Source organism: Myripristis murdjan, chromosome 17 (genome assembly GCF_902150065.1).
Source record: "Myripristis murdjan chromosome 17, fMyrMur1.1, whole genome shotgun sequence".
NCBI lineage: Eukaryota > Metazoa > Chordata > Actinopteri > Holocentriformes > Holocentridae > Myripristis > Myripristis murdjan.
The window spans coordinates 12328700-12344484 of NC_043996.1; the positions used below are offsets into that span (position 1 = coordinate 12328700).

At 40.7% G+C, this 15785-nt stretch overlaps 1 protein-coding gene across 1 annotated transcript; it reads left to right on the forward strand.

Annotated features, from left to right (window-relative positions):
• Positions 1-449: 449 nt before the first annotated feature.
• On the forward strand, positions 450-11150 carry rgs11 (regulator of G protein signaling 11). The gene is made up of 17 exons (XM_030075443.1): positions 450-597; positions 1000-1096; positions 1579-1629; positions 2626-2732; positions 2938-2989; positions 3339-3397; positions 3602-3678; positions 3759-3840; positions 5420-5488; positions 6285-6308; positions 6474-6535; positions 8132-8245; positions 8854-8969; positions 9584-9671; positions 9804-9942; positions 10136-10218; positions 10355-11150. Exons 1-17 carry the CDS (start codon positions 535-537, stop codon positions 10485-10487), a joined length of 1416 nt encoding a protein of 471 aa, XP_029931303.1. The 5' UTR covers positions 450-534; the 3' UTR covers positions 10488-11150.
• The last annotated feature ends 4635 nt before the right edge of the window (positions 11151-15785 follow it).

A 15785-nucleotide genomic window follows, 5' to 3' on the forward strand; every position in this document is an offset into this window, starting at 1 on the left:
CTTCATTATTATAGTTTTAAAGGAAATTACATATTATTAAGCACGCACATGATAACGTTAGCTTACACAGTGTTGACTGTCAATATACTATACTTTAGGCATGTGGCGTGATTGAAATCACTTGTAGTATTTTCTACGGAATATTATTTTCTATGGGATGTTACTGTACTGTTCTACCTATAATAGCCGAACTACACGAATTTTCGAGTTTTTAACGAGTTTGACAATCATCCCTTTGAAATGCTTACGGGCGAAAACAGTGACATAAATTCAAAGCCTACATGTAGACGAAACATGCTGTTGTTGATCGCCTGTGGGCCCCAGATGATGTATTACACTGTGTTAGCTAAATATTACTTTAGTGTACTGTAATCCCTTTTAATCTACGCAGGGGCGCACTTGACAGGCGCCGGACGGGTAGGTAGGAAAAAAATAAAAGGCAGTGGTGCGCTCACTCCTGCGCGCTCCCAGGATCAGTTCAGTCTTGTACTTTACCGTCCCGCCGGTGCAGAGTGATACCAAGCAGCCCACAAGATGACTATCAACACCCTGGCTAAAGGAGTCTGGCACCGGGAACAAATGTCATGCTTCCGAAAGGTGAGATTGCCTATTTCAGTTTTCATAGCTAGATTTTGTGTGTGTGTGCGTGTGTGTGTCATACGCATCACAGTGGCCAAATATAGCCCTGTCTGCACTCCAAAAGCTCCAGACCCTTTGAGCGGATGAACAGTGCCATCACAGTGAAAATAAGTCCATGAAATACGATTGTTCATTTATGTGCGTAATTTTGTTCAGTATTTCGCAACGCCGTGATCTCCGTGTCTTTGTGCATCCGCATGTCTGTGCTTTTTGACATATTGTTTGCGTGTGTGTGTGTGCATCTCTGTGTGCGAGCGCATGGGTGTTTGTGTGCATGCGTTTTGTGTGTGTGTGTGTGTGTGTGTGTGTGTGTGTGTGTGTGTGTGTGTGTGCATACTTGCGTGCGTGTTCTCCTGACAGATGGAGAAAGTGATTGTGGCGATGCAGGACCCTGACATGGGCATGAAGATGAGAAACCAGAGGCTCCTTATCACTGTCATCCCACACGCCATGACAGGTGTGCATACTGTATATATGTGTGTGTGTGTGTGTGTGTGTGTGTGTGTGTGTGTGTGTGTGTGTGTGTGTGTGTGCGTGCATGTCCTTGTGTCTGGGTGTCTCCTAATGTCAGCGTGCATCAGTGTCTTGTGTGTGTGTGTCTGTGTGCGCACATACACGTGCCACTTGTGTTTTGTGTATGTTTGTCCCGCTGGTCATGAATAATGCAGCTGTGGATCTTGGATAATACTGTCTGGTTTGCAGAGTAGAAGAGAAAAAAAGTTTGCCCTCTTTTCTTCTCTTTTCTTCCCTCCCTTTTGAAGACAGAGGAGAATGATTATCAGGTGGACTGCTGTGTGTAGGTGACACATGAGAATATGGACTAGTGCATTGGTTTATTGATCCTTCTCTCTCTGTGTCTTTCTCTCTCTCTCTCTTTCTGCTTGTGCGTGTCTCTTTTCCTCATCCACCTCCTCTCTTTCTGTTTTTCTTTCTCTCCAGGTCGTGATATCATTGAGTGGCTGATCCAGAAATACATTATGAGTGAGGAAGGTAAGTGATTATGTCAGCATGTGTTGGTATGTGTGTGATGGAGAGAGAGAGAGAAAAAAGGGGCACTTTGCTGGAACTACCCTTTCTGATTCTTTGTTTGGTGTGTGTGGCTTGTTTCTGGAGCGTTGCTACCATGTTGCCTGGATATGGTGGTGATGATGGTGTTGGTGCTGTGTGTGTGTATGTGTGTGTGTGTTTGTGTGCTTGCATGGAGGGGGTGGTGGGCAGGTGTGCTCTTCCTGTAAACAGAGGTAGGATTGGCCCCTGAGGATCCAAGTTTGATTAACTCACCTGACGAACTGGGTTTCATTATCGTCCTCATGGGCATTTTTGGCACGGGAAGCTTCCCCACTAAATTAAAGTTGAGTCTGGAAAAAAGTAGCTCACTGGTCTCAGTATAGCCCGAGGGAGGAGTCAGCATCAGAGAGGTGTAACAGCTGATTAGAGTGCACTACACAGCCTTTTTGTAGCTGTCACAAAAGTAGGGCTCTTTAACAAATGAGGAGGATGAAGATTGATGATGCACCTTCCTCTTTGGAGCAAAGCCACTGTTTCAGACAAGTATTACTGATGAGGGCATATTTGGGATTAGAGGGAGACTTGTAGGGACACTGGTGTTATAGGCAGTGATGCTTTACTAAGACAAGGTTTTAGAGGTAAAGTACATGGGTAATTTGGCCAAGAGGATTTTATCCTTGTTTTTGTCCCTTGTGTATCCCATTATGATTATGTAAGGCCCACATTCAGTTTGCCCAATTTGGATATTTCATCCCTGAGAACAATAGCATTGCCAAAAACCACCAATGCAAACATGAACCAAATATAAATCTTGATTGATTTATTTTTCTCTTGACATAATATGATATAACAATGTGTCATTTTGACATTGATATTGATGAATTTCCCTCTTAAAGAGTCATATTACCTAAGAAATGTGAGAGAACTTTAAAAGACAGTCTAGTGATGAGTCTGGGCCTTCTTCTGTGGTGTTTGCAGAGGCAGTGCACCTTGGCGGCCTGCTGGTGAGATATGGGTATATTTACCCTCTTAAAGAGCCAAGATCTCTGCTCTTACGTCTTGACGAGTCAGCCTACCGCTTCCAGGTCAGACTGCCATCCTTCCTATGATTCTTCTACCTGCTTGTTCCTCCATGCCATTCAATGTTTTTCTCTCTCCCTCTTTCTCTCCCTCTCCTTCTCTCCTTCTTTTCACTTCCCATAATCGCCCATGCATTTGACACTCTTTGCATCCACTTTTACCTTACTGTGTCCTCCTATCAGAAAGCGAACTCTTACTTCTCTTCCGCAGACTCCTTATTTCTGGATCAGCACTCGATGGCCTGCATCAGAGCTGGACTATGGTAATACAGTGCTGAAATTAAACTGAAGGGGTCAAGGGGATTGATTTGAAGGGATTATGCTTGTCAGCATAAGGACAACCCGTTTATGTTTCATACTGTATATTGAAAGCAAAACGTGAGATAAAATAGCTATGTACTTGCCCACCTAAAAGTTAAGCTTCAACTTCTAAGTTTAATTTTAGAATTTTAGGGTCTTTGTCTGCAAAAAAGAAGAAAAAAGGGAAAAAATAGAACTGTATTACATTAATATAACATACCTGACTGCTGTAACTCAAGACACACCTCCGTGTTCTTCTGACTTTTAACCTCTTTCCTCCTCCCCTCTTTTTTCCTCATTCTCTCTCATCAGCAATCTATTTAGCTAAGAAAAATATAAGGAAACAGGGGGAACTGATGGAATATGAAAAGGTGAGTGATGAAAGTTATGAATTATGCAGTAGTGATTCTGCAGAAATCTTCAGGTCCTATAGCAGGGAAAGAAAGTTTTGTAGCCTTTTGTCAAGTGTATTCACATACTCATGTTTAATTATAAATTCCAGTCTCTTTCCTGTCTTTGCCCTCTCTTTACTTCTTCTTCCTCTTCTTCCTCCTCCATCTTTTTTTGATTTGTAGGAATGTTACAGTCAGTTACACAAGAGGATCAACCACACCTGGGACTTTGTGGTGATGCAAGCAAGGGAACAACTCAGGTACACACACACACACACACACACACACACACACAGAAACACAGCTATGCACAAAAACTTACTGTGTGATTTATCTTTAGAGCGTCTAAGCAAAGGCGAAAGTCCGACCGCATTGTTCTTGAATGTCAGGAGCAAGCCTACTGGCTCATCAACAGACCCCCGGTAGGTTCACTCTACTCACTCTACACTCTACTGTGCCGTCTATTGTATCATCTTATATTGTATTGTATTGTCTTGTCTTGTACTGCATTGTATTGTACTGTACTGTATTGTATTGTTCTTCTTCTTGTACTTACCTCAGTGTAACTGGACTCAGTTATTCTATAGATTTTTATACATTATACTATAGTACAACTACTATACTATATTGTAGGTTTGATAGTGCCTATAGTATAGTACAGTAGTAGTAGTAGTCACACGTAGCATGGTCTACTGGTACTATATCATACTACTCTACATTACACTATACTATACTATGCTATGCTATATTAAACTATATTAAATTGTGCTATGTTACTCTACACTTTACTATATTACACTATACTGTACTATACTATGCAATGGTATATTATACTACACTACTCCTCACTACTGTATAGTGTATCATGTTCTACTATGTTATGCTATGATACTATACTACTATACACTATGCTATGCTGTGTTATGATATGCTATGATATATACTATAGTATGACACACTGCAACTGTATTACATTATAACATACTCTATTACACTATGCTATGCTATGCTATGCTATGCTGTACTATACTATACTGCAGACAGCTATACTATACAGTAACACAATAATACATACTAGACAATGATGAGGGTTATATTTAATATTACAGACCAAATACTATAATATATTGTGCTTTGCTAAGTAATGCTGTGCTTTTCCAATCTATATTGTACTATAATATTGACTACTATTCTACACAGTAACACCCTATATATGATTAGGGTACTATACACTATTAAAGAAAATCCTACAATATTATACTATACTATACTACACTACACCACACTATACTATTGTATATTGTGCTATAATATGCTACGTTACACTACACTCTATACTATAGCACTCTGCACCGTCCTCTGTCTGGGGCATGCTTGTGCTGTTGTGGCGTTGGAAACAGTCTGTGGTTTCAGGAAGTCAAATAGTTTGACTAATGTTCAGCCCCAGTCCCTCCTTCCTCCTACATGAAATATTCAGCTCATCTGGTAAAAGCTTCAGCTGACAACGAGGGGAAGGAAGGATATATATTTATATAGAGAGACGGACAGAGAGAAAGAGAGAGACAGGGTAGACAGAGGAGAGAGAGGGAGGGAAGGAGAAAGGTGAAGTAGAGGATGATGGTTTGGGGGAGGGGCTCTATCTTTTCTTTCTCTTATGAATTAAGGACAAGGGGATGGAGAAAAAAAAGAGACCAGGGAATAAAAGTCAGAGTAAGTAGAGTGGAAAACCCAAGGAAGAATAAGTGCTCAGTCACACGCACCTTCTTACCACACACAAGCACACACACACACACACACACACACACACACAGACTCAGACAAACATAACAGATGCTTAGTTCTGTTGCTTGTGTTTATGTGTGTGTGTGTGTGTGTGTGTGTGTGTGTGTGTGTGTATGTGTGTGTGTGTGTGTGTGTGTGTGTGTGTGTGTGTGTGTGTGTGTGTGTGTGTGCGCGTGCGTGCGTGTGTGCATGCATGCCTCTCTTTGTGCATGTTTTCAGCCTGGGGCACATAATGTGTTGGACATGGGCCCAGATAGAGGAAATAACTTCAACTTAAGAATTATACTGGTCAGTGACATCGTCACATTTCATTATATCGCATACTGTTTTAATAGCATTTCATTTTCTGTTCTGATAAATCTATCTTGATAACATGTTTGCTGTCTCTTCTCTCTACACTTTCTCTTTCTTGCTGCCGGCATTGTTCCAAAGTAAGTGTGCAGGAGAGCTGCACTGTGCTACTGACAGTTGTACATAACTTCAGCCTCAAGTGTCAACTTTACTTGTCCAAAAAGGGCAATTGGTTTTGCAGCAAAGCAACATAAAATCACATAATGAAAAGACAACAATGACCACAAAGGCTCAACAGCAGGGGCAGCAGGGAAACAGATGGACTCCATGCCAAACACACCACCGTAGCAGTGAATCAATACATGGACACAGCACTGTTTGTTGAAATTATACAAACCCATAGCAAAACAACTACCTTCTTCTATTTTAACTGGGGTGATGGGTACATCATGCACGCATATGAATGGAAGTTGAGAATTTGGGTCTCTTTGCATGGCAAGTCAAGGTGGCAGCCACCTGTGTTGATTCACATGCAAATTATAGCTGATGATGACAATTTGAAACTACTAAGAGTCTGGCAAAACATCCATCTCTGATGACAGTTTTGAATAAATGCAGTATTATGACCAGTATATAAACTCATCTGTTGGTCATTCATGCAAAATGTGTAATGCTACATCCATATAATGAAGCAGATATAAAATCATGTACCCTTGCAGCTACTGTAGCTTATGAATATATAATGCAATCAATGTGTGAGCTAACGTGAGTGTGTTTCCCTCAACAGAACCAGAATAGTGACTACTACAAGAGAGAGGTAAACATAATGCATAATTTACACCTTCACTTTATGTACATTCAATTAAAAATTTGGCTTATGTGTGTGTGTGTGTGTGTGTGTGTGTGTGTGTATGTATGTGTGTGTGTGTGTGTGTGTGTGTGTGTGTGTGTGTGTGTGTATCTGTGCTGTCTTTATTTACAGATTGACATTAGTAAAAGGGCCCTTGGGAGAAACCGTGTAAAGTCATCTATCTGCCTAGAAAGGTATATGTCAGTTCAGTACACACACACACACACACACACACACACACACACACACACACACACACACACACACACACACACACACACACATATATATATATATATATATATATATATATGAAGACAGTAGGCACACACACACCCATGTACTGTACATTTTTGCCTCTTGAACTGATTTTAGGAGCATTTACTAAACTGAAATAATTATTGCATTATATTGTCAAATTAACACTTTTTGTGGCAATTTGCAGTGCAAAGACTTGTTTTATTTGGAAAATAACATGAGGATAGCAAAAAAAGGACACATTTGCTCCAAGCTTTGTTAATTCTTGACCAAGCTTCTTTCAGCTGCTGCTGCACTTTCTCTTTCTTTCTGCTGCTGTGCTCCTCCACACAAGAGAGTAAAGAGAGAGAGAGAGAGAGCCACAGAAGCAGGCTCTACTTTAGATTTTTTACTTTGTATTAGGACTGCAGGATTGTCATATTGGCCTAGCCTAATTCTTGCTATTATAATTGCTATTATAACTTTGATTTAACAGAACTTCTATTAGGCTAAATATATATTTTGAATATTCCTATTCTTTTACTGGATGTGTGCATTTCAATAATGCAAATTTTTCAAAACACAATTATAAACTTAAACTCGAATCATGTAACTCTCGCAGCTGAGTGTGGTGCAGTCAGTGAAGGTTAATTTCCTCATGTTTCCTGCTCCACTCCTAGATCGCACCAAACATCTGTAGTAAAATCTATATCTGTAGTCATGTGTCCCTTCAAATATTTTGTTTTAAAGGTGACTTGGTCTGTTTTGTATTTTCAGCAGCACAGAAACTGCTGAATGTTCATCAAAACGTTAAAGTAAATATTATTGGAATCCTGCAGGCAGCAATGCATCTCTTCCTCTTGCTCTTCTGTGACTACACATGACAACATGACAACATGCAACTACACGCAACTCCACTATTTTAATGTTGAGACAATATTATAGATCCAAGATGAAACTGACGGAAGGGAAGGACTGACAGAAAAGGCACAATTACAAATCAGTCTGCTACTTCAGCACCACGGACAGCACCATAGCTTTATCAATACACAGCACAGTGAGGCTGCTGATATTTCAGAGCTGTGGGGGCAGTGGCAGGTTAACAAAGGGGATACATTTTGGTCATTTTGGGCGATGGAATCACCCTCTGCATATAGAGTCATATTCTGCATATATATATATATATATATATATATAAAAAAAGTGCTGACATTTGCTGGAGAAACACACACACACACACACACACACACACACACTCATACACACATAAACAGACCTAGAAACCATATTTACTGTAAAACCATGCGAAGGGCTAATGGACATGGTGCTGTCTGAACCTCACTCTACCTCTCCATTGCGCACGCATGCACGCACTCACACACACACACACACACACACACACACACACGCATAAGGCTTAGTGCTCTCACTTTAAGAGCCACTAATGGACGCTTCCTGAGGCAAGTTGGAATTAGTGGGCATTAACTCTTATGATGTGCAGCACTAATACAATGATACTGTGTGTGTGTGTGTGTGTGTGTGTGTGTGTGTAGTTTTGTGAAGCATAGTGAGCAGTACCAGAACCATGATCCAATCATGCAAGGCTGCCTTCCCAGTAACCCCTGGATCTCTGATGATACATCCCACTGGACAATGAACACAGACAAGTAAGAGAATATGCATGCACACATGCACACACTGACACTCTCACACACAAACACACGCGCGCGTGCGCACACACACACACAGACACACACACACAGACACTAAAACGGACAAATGTACTCAACTAGTGCTCCACTTAGTTAGCTAAGCTCAAGTCAGTCTACTGGTTTCAGTAAGTCTCTTAACATATCAGTTTATATTTTTGCTCACATCAGTAAACTGTCAAGTTCACACTTGCATAATATGCTTCATTATTATCTGCTTGGGGCTAACTATGCATTGTGCAAAACTAGATTTCAATACAGTTTTATATGTATGAACTATCTGCTATTTGGTATGTTCTCTCCTCATATTTTTTCAAGTAATAAACAGTCTAGTGCTTCTTGGGCATTAATGGTATAACGTGTTCTCATCAGTTTAGAGGGCTACTTGTGGGTGTACATTTGAATCAAAAGCAAAAAACCGAGGCCATTTAACACTACTAACAACCTAAATGTCTTTGAATGTGTTTCTGCCTGTGCTTGTTTTTTTCCTCTGTATGATCTGTCTCTGAGTCTGTGTATAATTTATCACTGTCTGTTAACTTTCTTCTGTGTGTGTGTGTGAGCAGGGTGGCCACCCCGACACGACTTCGAGTGGAGCGCTGGAGCTTCAGCTTCATGGAGCTTCTCAAAGACAGCATGGGGAAGAAAGAATTCATGACCTATCTGGAGAAAGAGTTCAGTGGTGAGGAAACGGCACGGAAACACTGGATTATATCACAATGTGCATCGTATTGTACCTATGCATTAAAGCAATAATCCACTGATTGCACCCACATAATAGTGATTCTACTTATACCTAATTCATAAAAGCTTTTACATTTGCCGTTCTAAACACCCGGAGGGCGTCTGGTAAGTCTTACTCAGAAAAAAAAATCCTCCTCTACACAGGAAGTGATGCACTTTATAATTCCAGTAGCAGCAACAACGATTTGTTTGGATTAATCTCAGATATAGGTAGTTAGCACGAGCAATGAGAGGCAACACAGATGAACAAGAAAAGAAAACAGAAACTTAAACTTCGTCAAAAATAAAATCCAAATACTGCCCACACTGTTTCATTGGCAAGTAATGTGCAAAAACATCACCGTAGTAACCGCTTGGTACAAAAGACGTCACAAATCAGTGCTAAATTTGTGGATTATCACTTCAATGCCAAGTATCAGTGTTTCACACGGCTAGTCATGCTCTATCAAATGCATCATGTTTTTTTTTTTTTTTTTTAGACAGGTTGCTTGAAACTTCCTCTACTTATTCTCCCTCTCTCTCCCTCCCTTTCTTTCTCTCTCTCTCTGCTAGCGGAGAACCTGTGTTTCTGGCAGGCCTGCGAGGATCTTCGACACGGAGAGAGCTCCAGGATCATAGAAAAGGTGGAAGAGGTCTACAAGTAAGTGTACAGTACACACACACACGCGCACACACACACACACACACACACACACACACACACACACACACACACACACACACATTCTCACGGTAAGGTGACCACTCTTGGTGCCTGTTTGTATTCCTTTAGGCAGTTCTTGGCTCCAGGAGCTGCTCGCTGGGTGAACATTGACAGCAAGACGATGGATAAAACTCTAGAGGGGATTAGACACCCACATCGCTTCGTCATGGATGATGCACAGATGCACATATACTTCCTCATGAAGAAGGTCTGATTCCTGACACTTGAACTTTGATCTTACACTTTATCATAATGGAGATGCAAGGATTAAACACTGATCTCTACAGATTTATTTAGGAGCCATACTGTGATAACTATTAATTGTCTAATAATTTATCCCGTTGGCCCATCAATAATTTCTGTTTGTGTGTGTGTGTGTGTGTGTGTGTGTGTGTGTTTAGGACTCTTATCCAAGATATCTGAAGTCTGATTTGTACAAAAACATGTTGGCAAAAGCTATTGTACCCCAGGAGACCAAGAAAAGGTGAAAACAGACACTGACAGTGGCTTTATTCTCCTTTTATTTATCATTTATCTTGTGATTTGACACTATTTATCAGCATTAATTCTGGATCAGTAATATTTCCATATTCATAGCATTTTGTCTCTTTCTCTGTCAGTGTGTTTCCCTTCATGAGGCGCCAACGTCACTCTAGCCCCTCCCCCGCACAGGCCGTCACCCAGGCAACGGAGGAGGACGGGCAGGCTAAGAAGGCGGAACAGGCAGGTACCAACTCGGCAGCCACCTCCTAGGTGCGATCTCCACCTGGCAGACACCGTCATTGCAATCTCCATCTTCTCTTTTGGTCACCGTAGCAACCATCCTAGGAGTTCTCCTCTGCTTTTTCTGTGAGGTCAAACGCCAGAATGAGAGCCAGAACTTTCTTTCACGGCTGCAAACTTACCAGAGCTAGGATTTTGATGTAGCGATTCATCTCAGAGCACAGTTGTTTCAGATTTCAGCATCAGATCTTATTCCCAGTGAATAGCAAAAGGAATCAGAACTTTTAGTGCTACCATAACAGCTTGTACCACTGCATATTCTTTCCACATTTACAACTCATCTCAGTGCAACAAATGAATGTCACTGTACTTCATATTGACATTGCCACTCATACCAAGTCTTCCTATTTCCATAGTCTCCTCCTTCGATCCACCAGGAACCTTTAAATTGAGTCCTCTCTCTCTAATATGTAGCATAGGCCCTTCCTCCTTTTTTACCATAGAGGTTAATGAGAGGGAGACACTTGTTCATAGGACCAGTAGACATGTACAGCATGTAGTTAGTGGAAAATTCACTTCCTGTATTCACTCCATGCTGGAGCTTCTCTTTGTGAATATCGCTGTTGTTGTTGTCGCTTTTGATTTTTTCTCAAGCATGTTCTCATGCCAATAAAAGTGTCATGGTAGCATTCAGCTGTGGTGTGGTGCTCTCAGCTCTGCTAACTGTGGTCGTCTCTGTGTGTGTGTGGATGGTTAAAAATGTGTGACCAGGCCTTTTTTAACATCCCCCCCCCCAACTTGTTTTCCCGTCTTCCTTTTTTTTGTCGTGCTCTACAAATCCGTTGTTCTCTTAGTTGTTCTCTTTTCTTTTGATGCTTTGGAGCTGGGTCAAATTTTAATTGCAAGCAGTTTCATGGATTGTTTCTTCTCCCTGTTATATATTTGCCATACAGGAAAAGGCAAAGAAATGTAGACCATCGCCAGATTGCAACTCAGTCAAGTATGTTTTTTGCGAAATTGAAGTCTTAGCTTGTGGAACTGTGGTGATGGAGTAAATGCAACCCATCTGGTGGCTACTTCAAGCTGCTTGAAGTAATAAGCCTGTTTCTTTTCAGCTACATTCTCTGGACTCCCCCACCCTTCCTCTTTATCATCTGTCTTTACATCACAGCTTGTAGCTTTTGTTTCTCTCCGTCATTTCTTCCCTGAGAGGTCCCCTGAGAGTTGCAGCCTCTTGTGTTGGACTGGCTCCCTCTGCTGGTTACCTGTGGTTAAGAAATAATTAGTCAAGGTTGAGACCCCAGGGGCTGAGGCCAGATCACAGCCATCGACTGCTCTGAGACAGAAAACAAGTGAAGTAAAATCTTTAGGGCATTACGGGGTAGTGCTAAGCATGTGTTCAACAATCAAGGCTATATAGTGATCAGTGGTGCCAAATGCTATAAAATGATCAGCTTGTATTTTGTCAATTATTGCCATTGTTACTCAGGTCAGTGTTTATAATGAAAATATGATCATAAGCCCATGTGCAACTGGTGGTTTTAAAATTAGTTTAGTATATTTCATGGTACATTTCTGGTCTGACCGCACAGACTTATACTCTTAGCTTTATTGTATATGAAGTCTATAGTCTTATTGTAAAGTAGTACCCAAACACAGAAGAGGCAGGATTTAAAAGCACCTAAACCGAGATAATGTTAGAAACAAGTATTTTTCTGTCATCAAAGTGACAGTGTTTGAAACACGTCATATGGGCTCTGTCCTCCTGTCCTGAGGATGTGTTATGCTCACTGCATTGCAGTGATGTTAAAAATGTTTACCATGGAGGAAGAAACAGAAAGCTCACCCTCTGTACAGCTGACTCTTAAGAACTGAGGTTGCAATTTATTTCTGTGTGTGCATGCACACAGCTGTTAGGTGAACAGGCGTCTGTGTAAGTAACAGTGTCAAGGCTCTCCTTCACTGCCTGGGGATGAGAGAGAGGACGATGGCTCAGACAGTGTTTATGACAGTGGAGAAGAAAAGGACAGATGCACAGAGGATGGCAAAAGATGAATGTTTGCACTGATATGAGAGACTGAGCAAGAAAGAGAGATGAGAGCTAGTGGTGGACAGGTGTATTGTTGCTACAAACCAGAGGTAGGGTAGGTTGGGTTGCATTTGGCTCACCCAGGTCTGGGGCCTACCATGTCATAATAACAGGTAGTGTTCCTGGTAGGTATATCCCATCCACACCCAACTGACTGATTGAAGTTTTGCTTTGCCAGTTAACCCACATACGATCAAGTTGATCAACTATTAAGGCCGCTACAGACATCAAGAGGAGCTGAGGGCTTCTTCAATATATTGTGGAAAGCCATAGAAAATCACGACCAAGCACAAGAAAATACACTACATATTTTTTTTCCTGGTGACTATTTTCCTGAGGAAGGAAGACTTCACGTGGATGTCTTGATTATCGTGATGGAGAAAGTTTGAAGTCTCTGAAAGTTCATTTTCACAACGTAGTGGAATGAATGGAAACCAGTGGCTGGATAAAAGGTAGGAACAATGATATCGGAATTCTAAAATACGTCTGCTTGCTTCAGGAAAAGATTAGCGGAAATATGGCATGGTATTGTCCTTCAAAAGAAAATAAATCACACTGCACATTTTCATCATTTTGCATTGCACTTTACTGTTTAGTAAAATGTCATATGTTCATTTTAATGTTTCATGTCCAAAACATCAAAGGCAGCAAGTATAAACTGCAGCAAGGAAACGTATATGAACGGAAGCCTCATGAGTCAGGGACTAAATGCTGTGATTCACATGGGTTTTGATGTCCCTTACACCTCTTGTTGCCCTCACCAGGGTCTGGCTCACCCATTAATCACACATAAACGCCTGTCATGAGCCGGTGCTCATCCAGTATGGCCAGCCTCTGTCAAGGGGCTGACAAGGAGAAGAGACACTGAGCAGAGCGGAAGGTATCTGGGCACCCAAGAGGGCTTCATGTTGGAGCTCGGGTTCACACCCTCTTGCCTCAGACTGTGGATCACGTCACAAACCACCAAACAAAAAAACTAACTTTATATAAAGTTGTTTGTTATAAGTGGAGATCTTGTTTTTTTTTTTTTTTTTTTTTGCAACAGTCACAATCTGCCACCAGTGGGAAAATATTTTCAGCACCACAATCATGCACTTTGGTTCGCAACGTTTCGCCATCAATAGCTTTGCATATAGTCTTTTTCCTGTTCACCATTATCAACAAAAAACCTCATTGTTGTAACACACAGGTAAATCATGAAGCAAATGTATTTTGGCTGGCTCACTGGACACAAGAGGTAAGTTCATGCAGTTTATCGCTTATGCATGCATGTGTAGAGGTGTATCCAGCTATGGCTGACAGCACATACAGCCTATTCAGCCGCAGGATTTAGCACAACCATCTCACAGTTCATGAGTGATGGCTGTTTATTTGTACTCGGGCAGGATTAAGCTTATGAAATGCAAGCAAAAAACACACCCTGCCCTAGTTTGGATTTGAACTGTGGTTAACTGAGGGAAAGTCTTGTTGATTAACCCATCTGCCACACTTGCTTAACTCTAAAACATAACCACAGGTATAGGGTCTAATAAACTGCTGCACAAACGACCTATGGGGTCATTTTTTGCCAGAGGACAGTCACACTCATACACACTGGAAACTGGGAATATAAGAGATTTTTTTCTCCTCTGCAACCAGTTTCATACTTGGTGGCTCTTTCACAAATCTTCCAAACTCCATCTGAACATGTTCTGACAAATCATACTCTTGAATTTGATGGCTCAAGATGTGATTGACATAATTCAGTATGAGGCCATATATGCCACCTGATGAAACATGAAGACAGTGTTGAGCTCAGTGAAATGGATGGAACCACAGATCAGCTCATTAGTTTGACCACACAGCAGATGCCACGATGTACAGGAAAGCCATACTACTACTATCAAACAAGAGCCACTGTCCCCTCTAATTCCATGATGCAATCAGAGTAATTAGCACTATCCTCTTCTTATACATACTCTTCCTATATATTTGCTGACAGTTTTTGTTTTTATTTTTTTTACATATTGTGACATTTTTGGCTGATTAGACAGTTCAGTAATAGTTCAGTATTGCTTGCAGTGTTACAGATATGTTTATTCATGGCAGTGGCACTAATAGGCCATCACTTATTTTTGTTTAAACCTTACCTTTTGCTGTCACTTTACCTTGCACGTTTAAAATAAAAACTTGAATAAATAAACCTGTGTATTATTTGAATAGCTTAATATTAAATGCACAATAAAAAGGTACATTTATACATGTCATTAGGCCCAGTTTAATACAATATATATTGAAGGGGGTCCCTGCTCCATCACTCGATCAGTTTGGGGTTCCTTGACTTGAAAAATGTTGAAGACCCCTGCTCTAATACGACCCATCGGAGCATTTCCTAAGATAGCGCCCCTACCGGCGGCAGGAGATATGACACAGGAGGAAGTTCGCAGTACATTGTCGGTTGGGTACCGGTGCAAGAGTTAATTAAGGTAAGTATTAAACAGAGATTAAATATGTATATGTATCTACGGTAATATAATATGCAAGTTAGTGTTTTTTTCTTTCTTTTTTTTTTTTTTTTTTTGTGTTTTTCGCCGTTCAGTTCAACCTAGTAATTGTTAGGTTAATTCAGATTACCATTCTTATTTACTGCTCCTTTTGGTAGTATAACTCAAGCTCCGCAGAAGTTAGCAAACGTTAGCTAACGTTATCGATTATCAGGAAATTGTCTGCCAAAACGTTGACGTTAACGTCTATGGGAAGACTAACTTATGTTCAATGGTGTCAAAGGCTTTGTAAAAATCAATAAAATAGAATGATCTGTTTAGGTGATACGTGTTTTTGGTCACTGCAAGTTTTATTATCATGGACCAGTCTTGTATAAAGTATTTGAAAGCGATACTTGAGTAAAAGTACAAGTATCTCACCAGAAAATGACTTTGGTAGAAGTTAAAGTCACCTTTTAGAATATTACTTGAGTAAAAGTCTTAAAGTACCTGACATTTATTGTACTTAAGTATCAAAAGTAATTTTCTGATATTTTCTGTACTTAAGTATTAGAAGTAAAAGTAAAAGTATTTTACACAAAGTGAGCGGTTAGAATTTTGATAATGAATTTATTGTGGCTTCCTTACAGTAAAAGCAGCCCGGGTACAGGAGAAAAAAGCTTCAACTTTTTAACATTACTGTTAAACTTCTGTCACCATCAACAGCTCGCTGTCTCTCAGCCTCCCTGTTTGGACAAACTGAACTTGACAACTGAC

What these genes read in the sequence shown, in the direction of transcription:
- rgs11 (XM_030075443.1), top strand. Translation starts at nt 535, where the DNA reads ATGACTATCAACACCCTGGCTAAAGGAGTCTGGCACCGGGAACAAATG. An exon ending in ATACATTATGAGTGAGGAAG is followed by an intron (nt 1,630 to 2,625) that starts GTAAGTGATTAT and finishes TGGTGTTTGCAG; the next exon opens with AGGCAGTGCACCTTGGCGGC. An exon ending in TCATCTATCTGCCTAGAAAG is followed by an intron (nt 6,536 to 8,131) that starts GTATATGTCAGT and finishes GTGTGTGTGTAG; the next exon opens with TTTTGTGAAGCATAGTGAGC.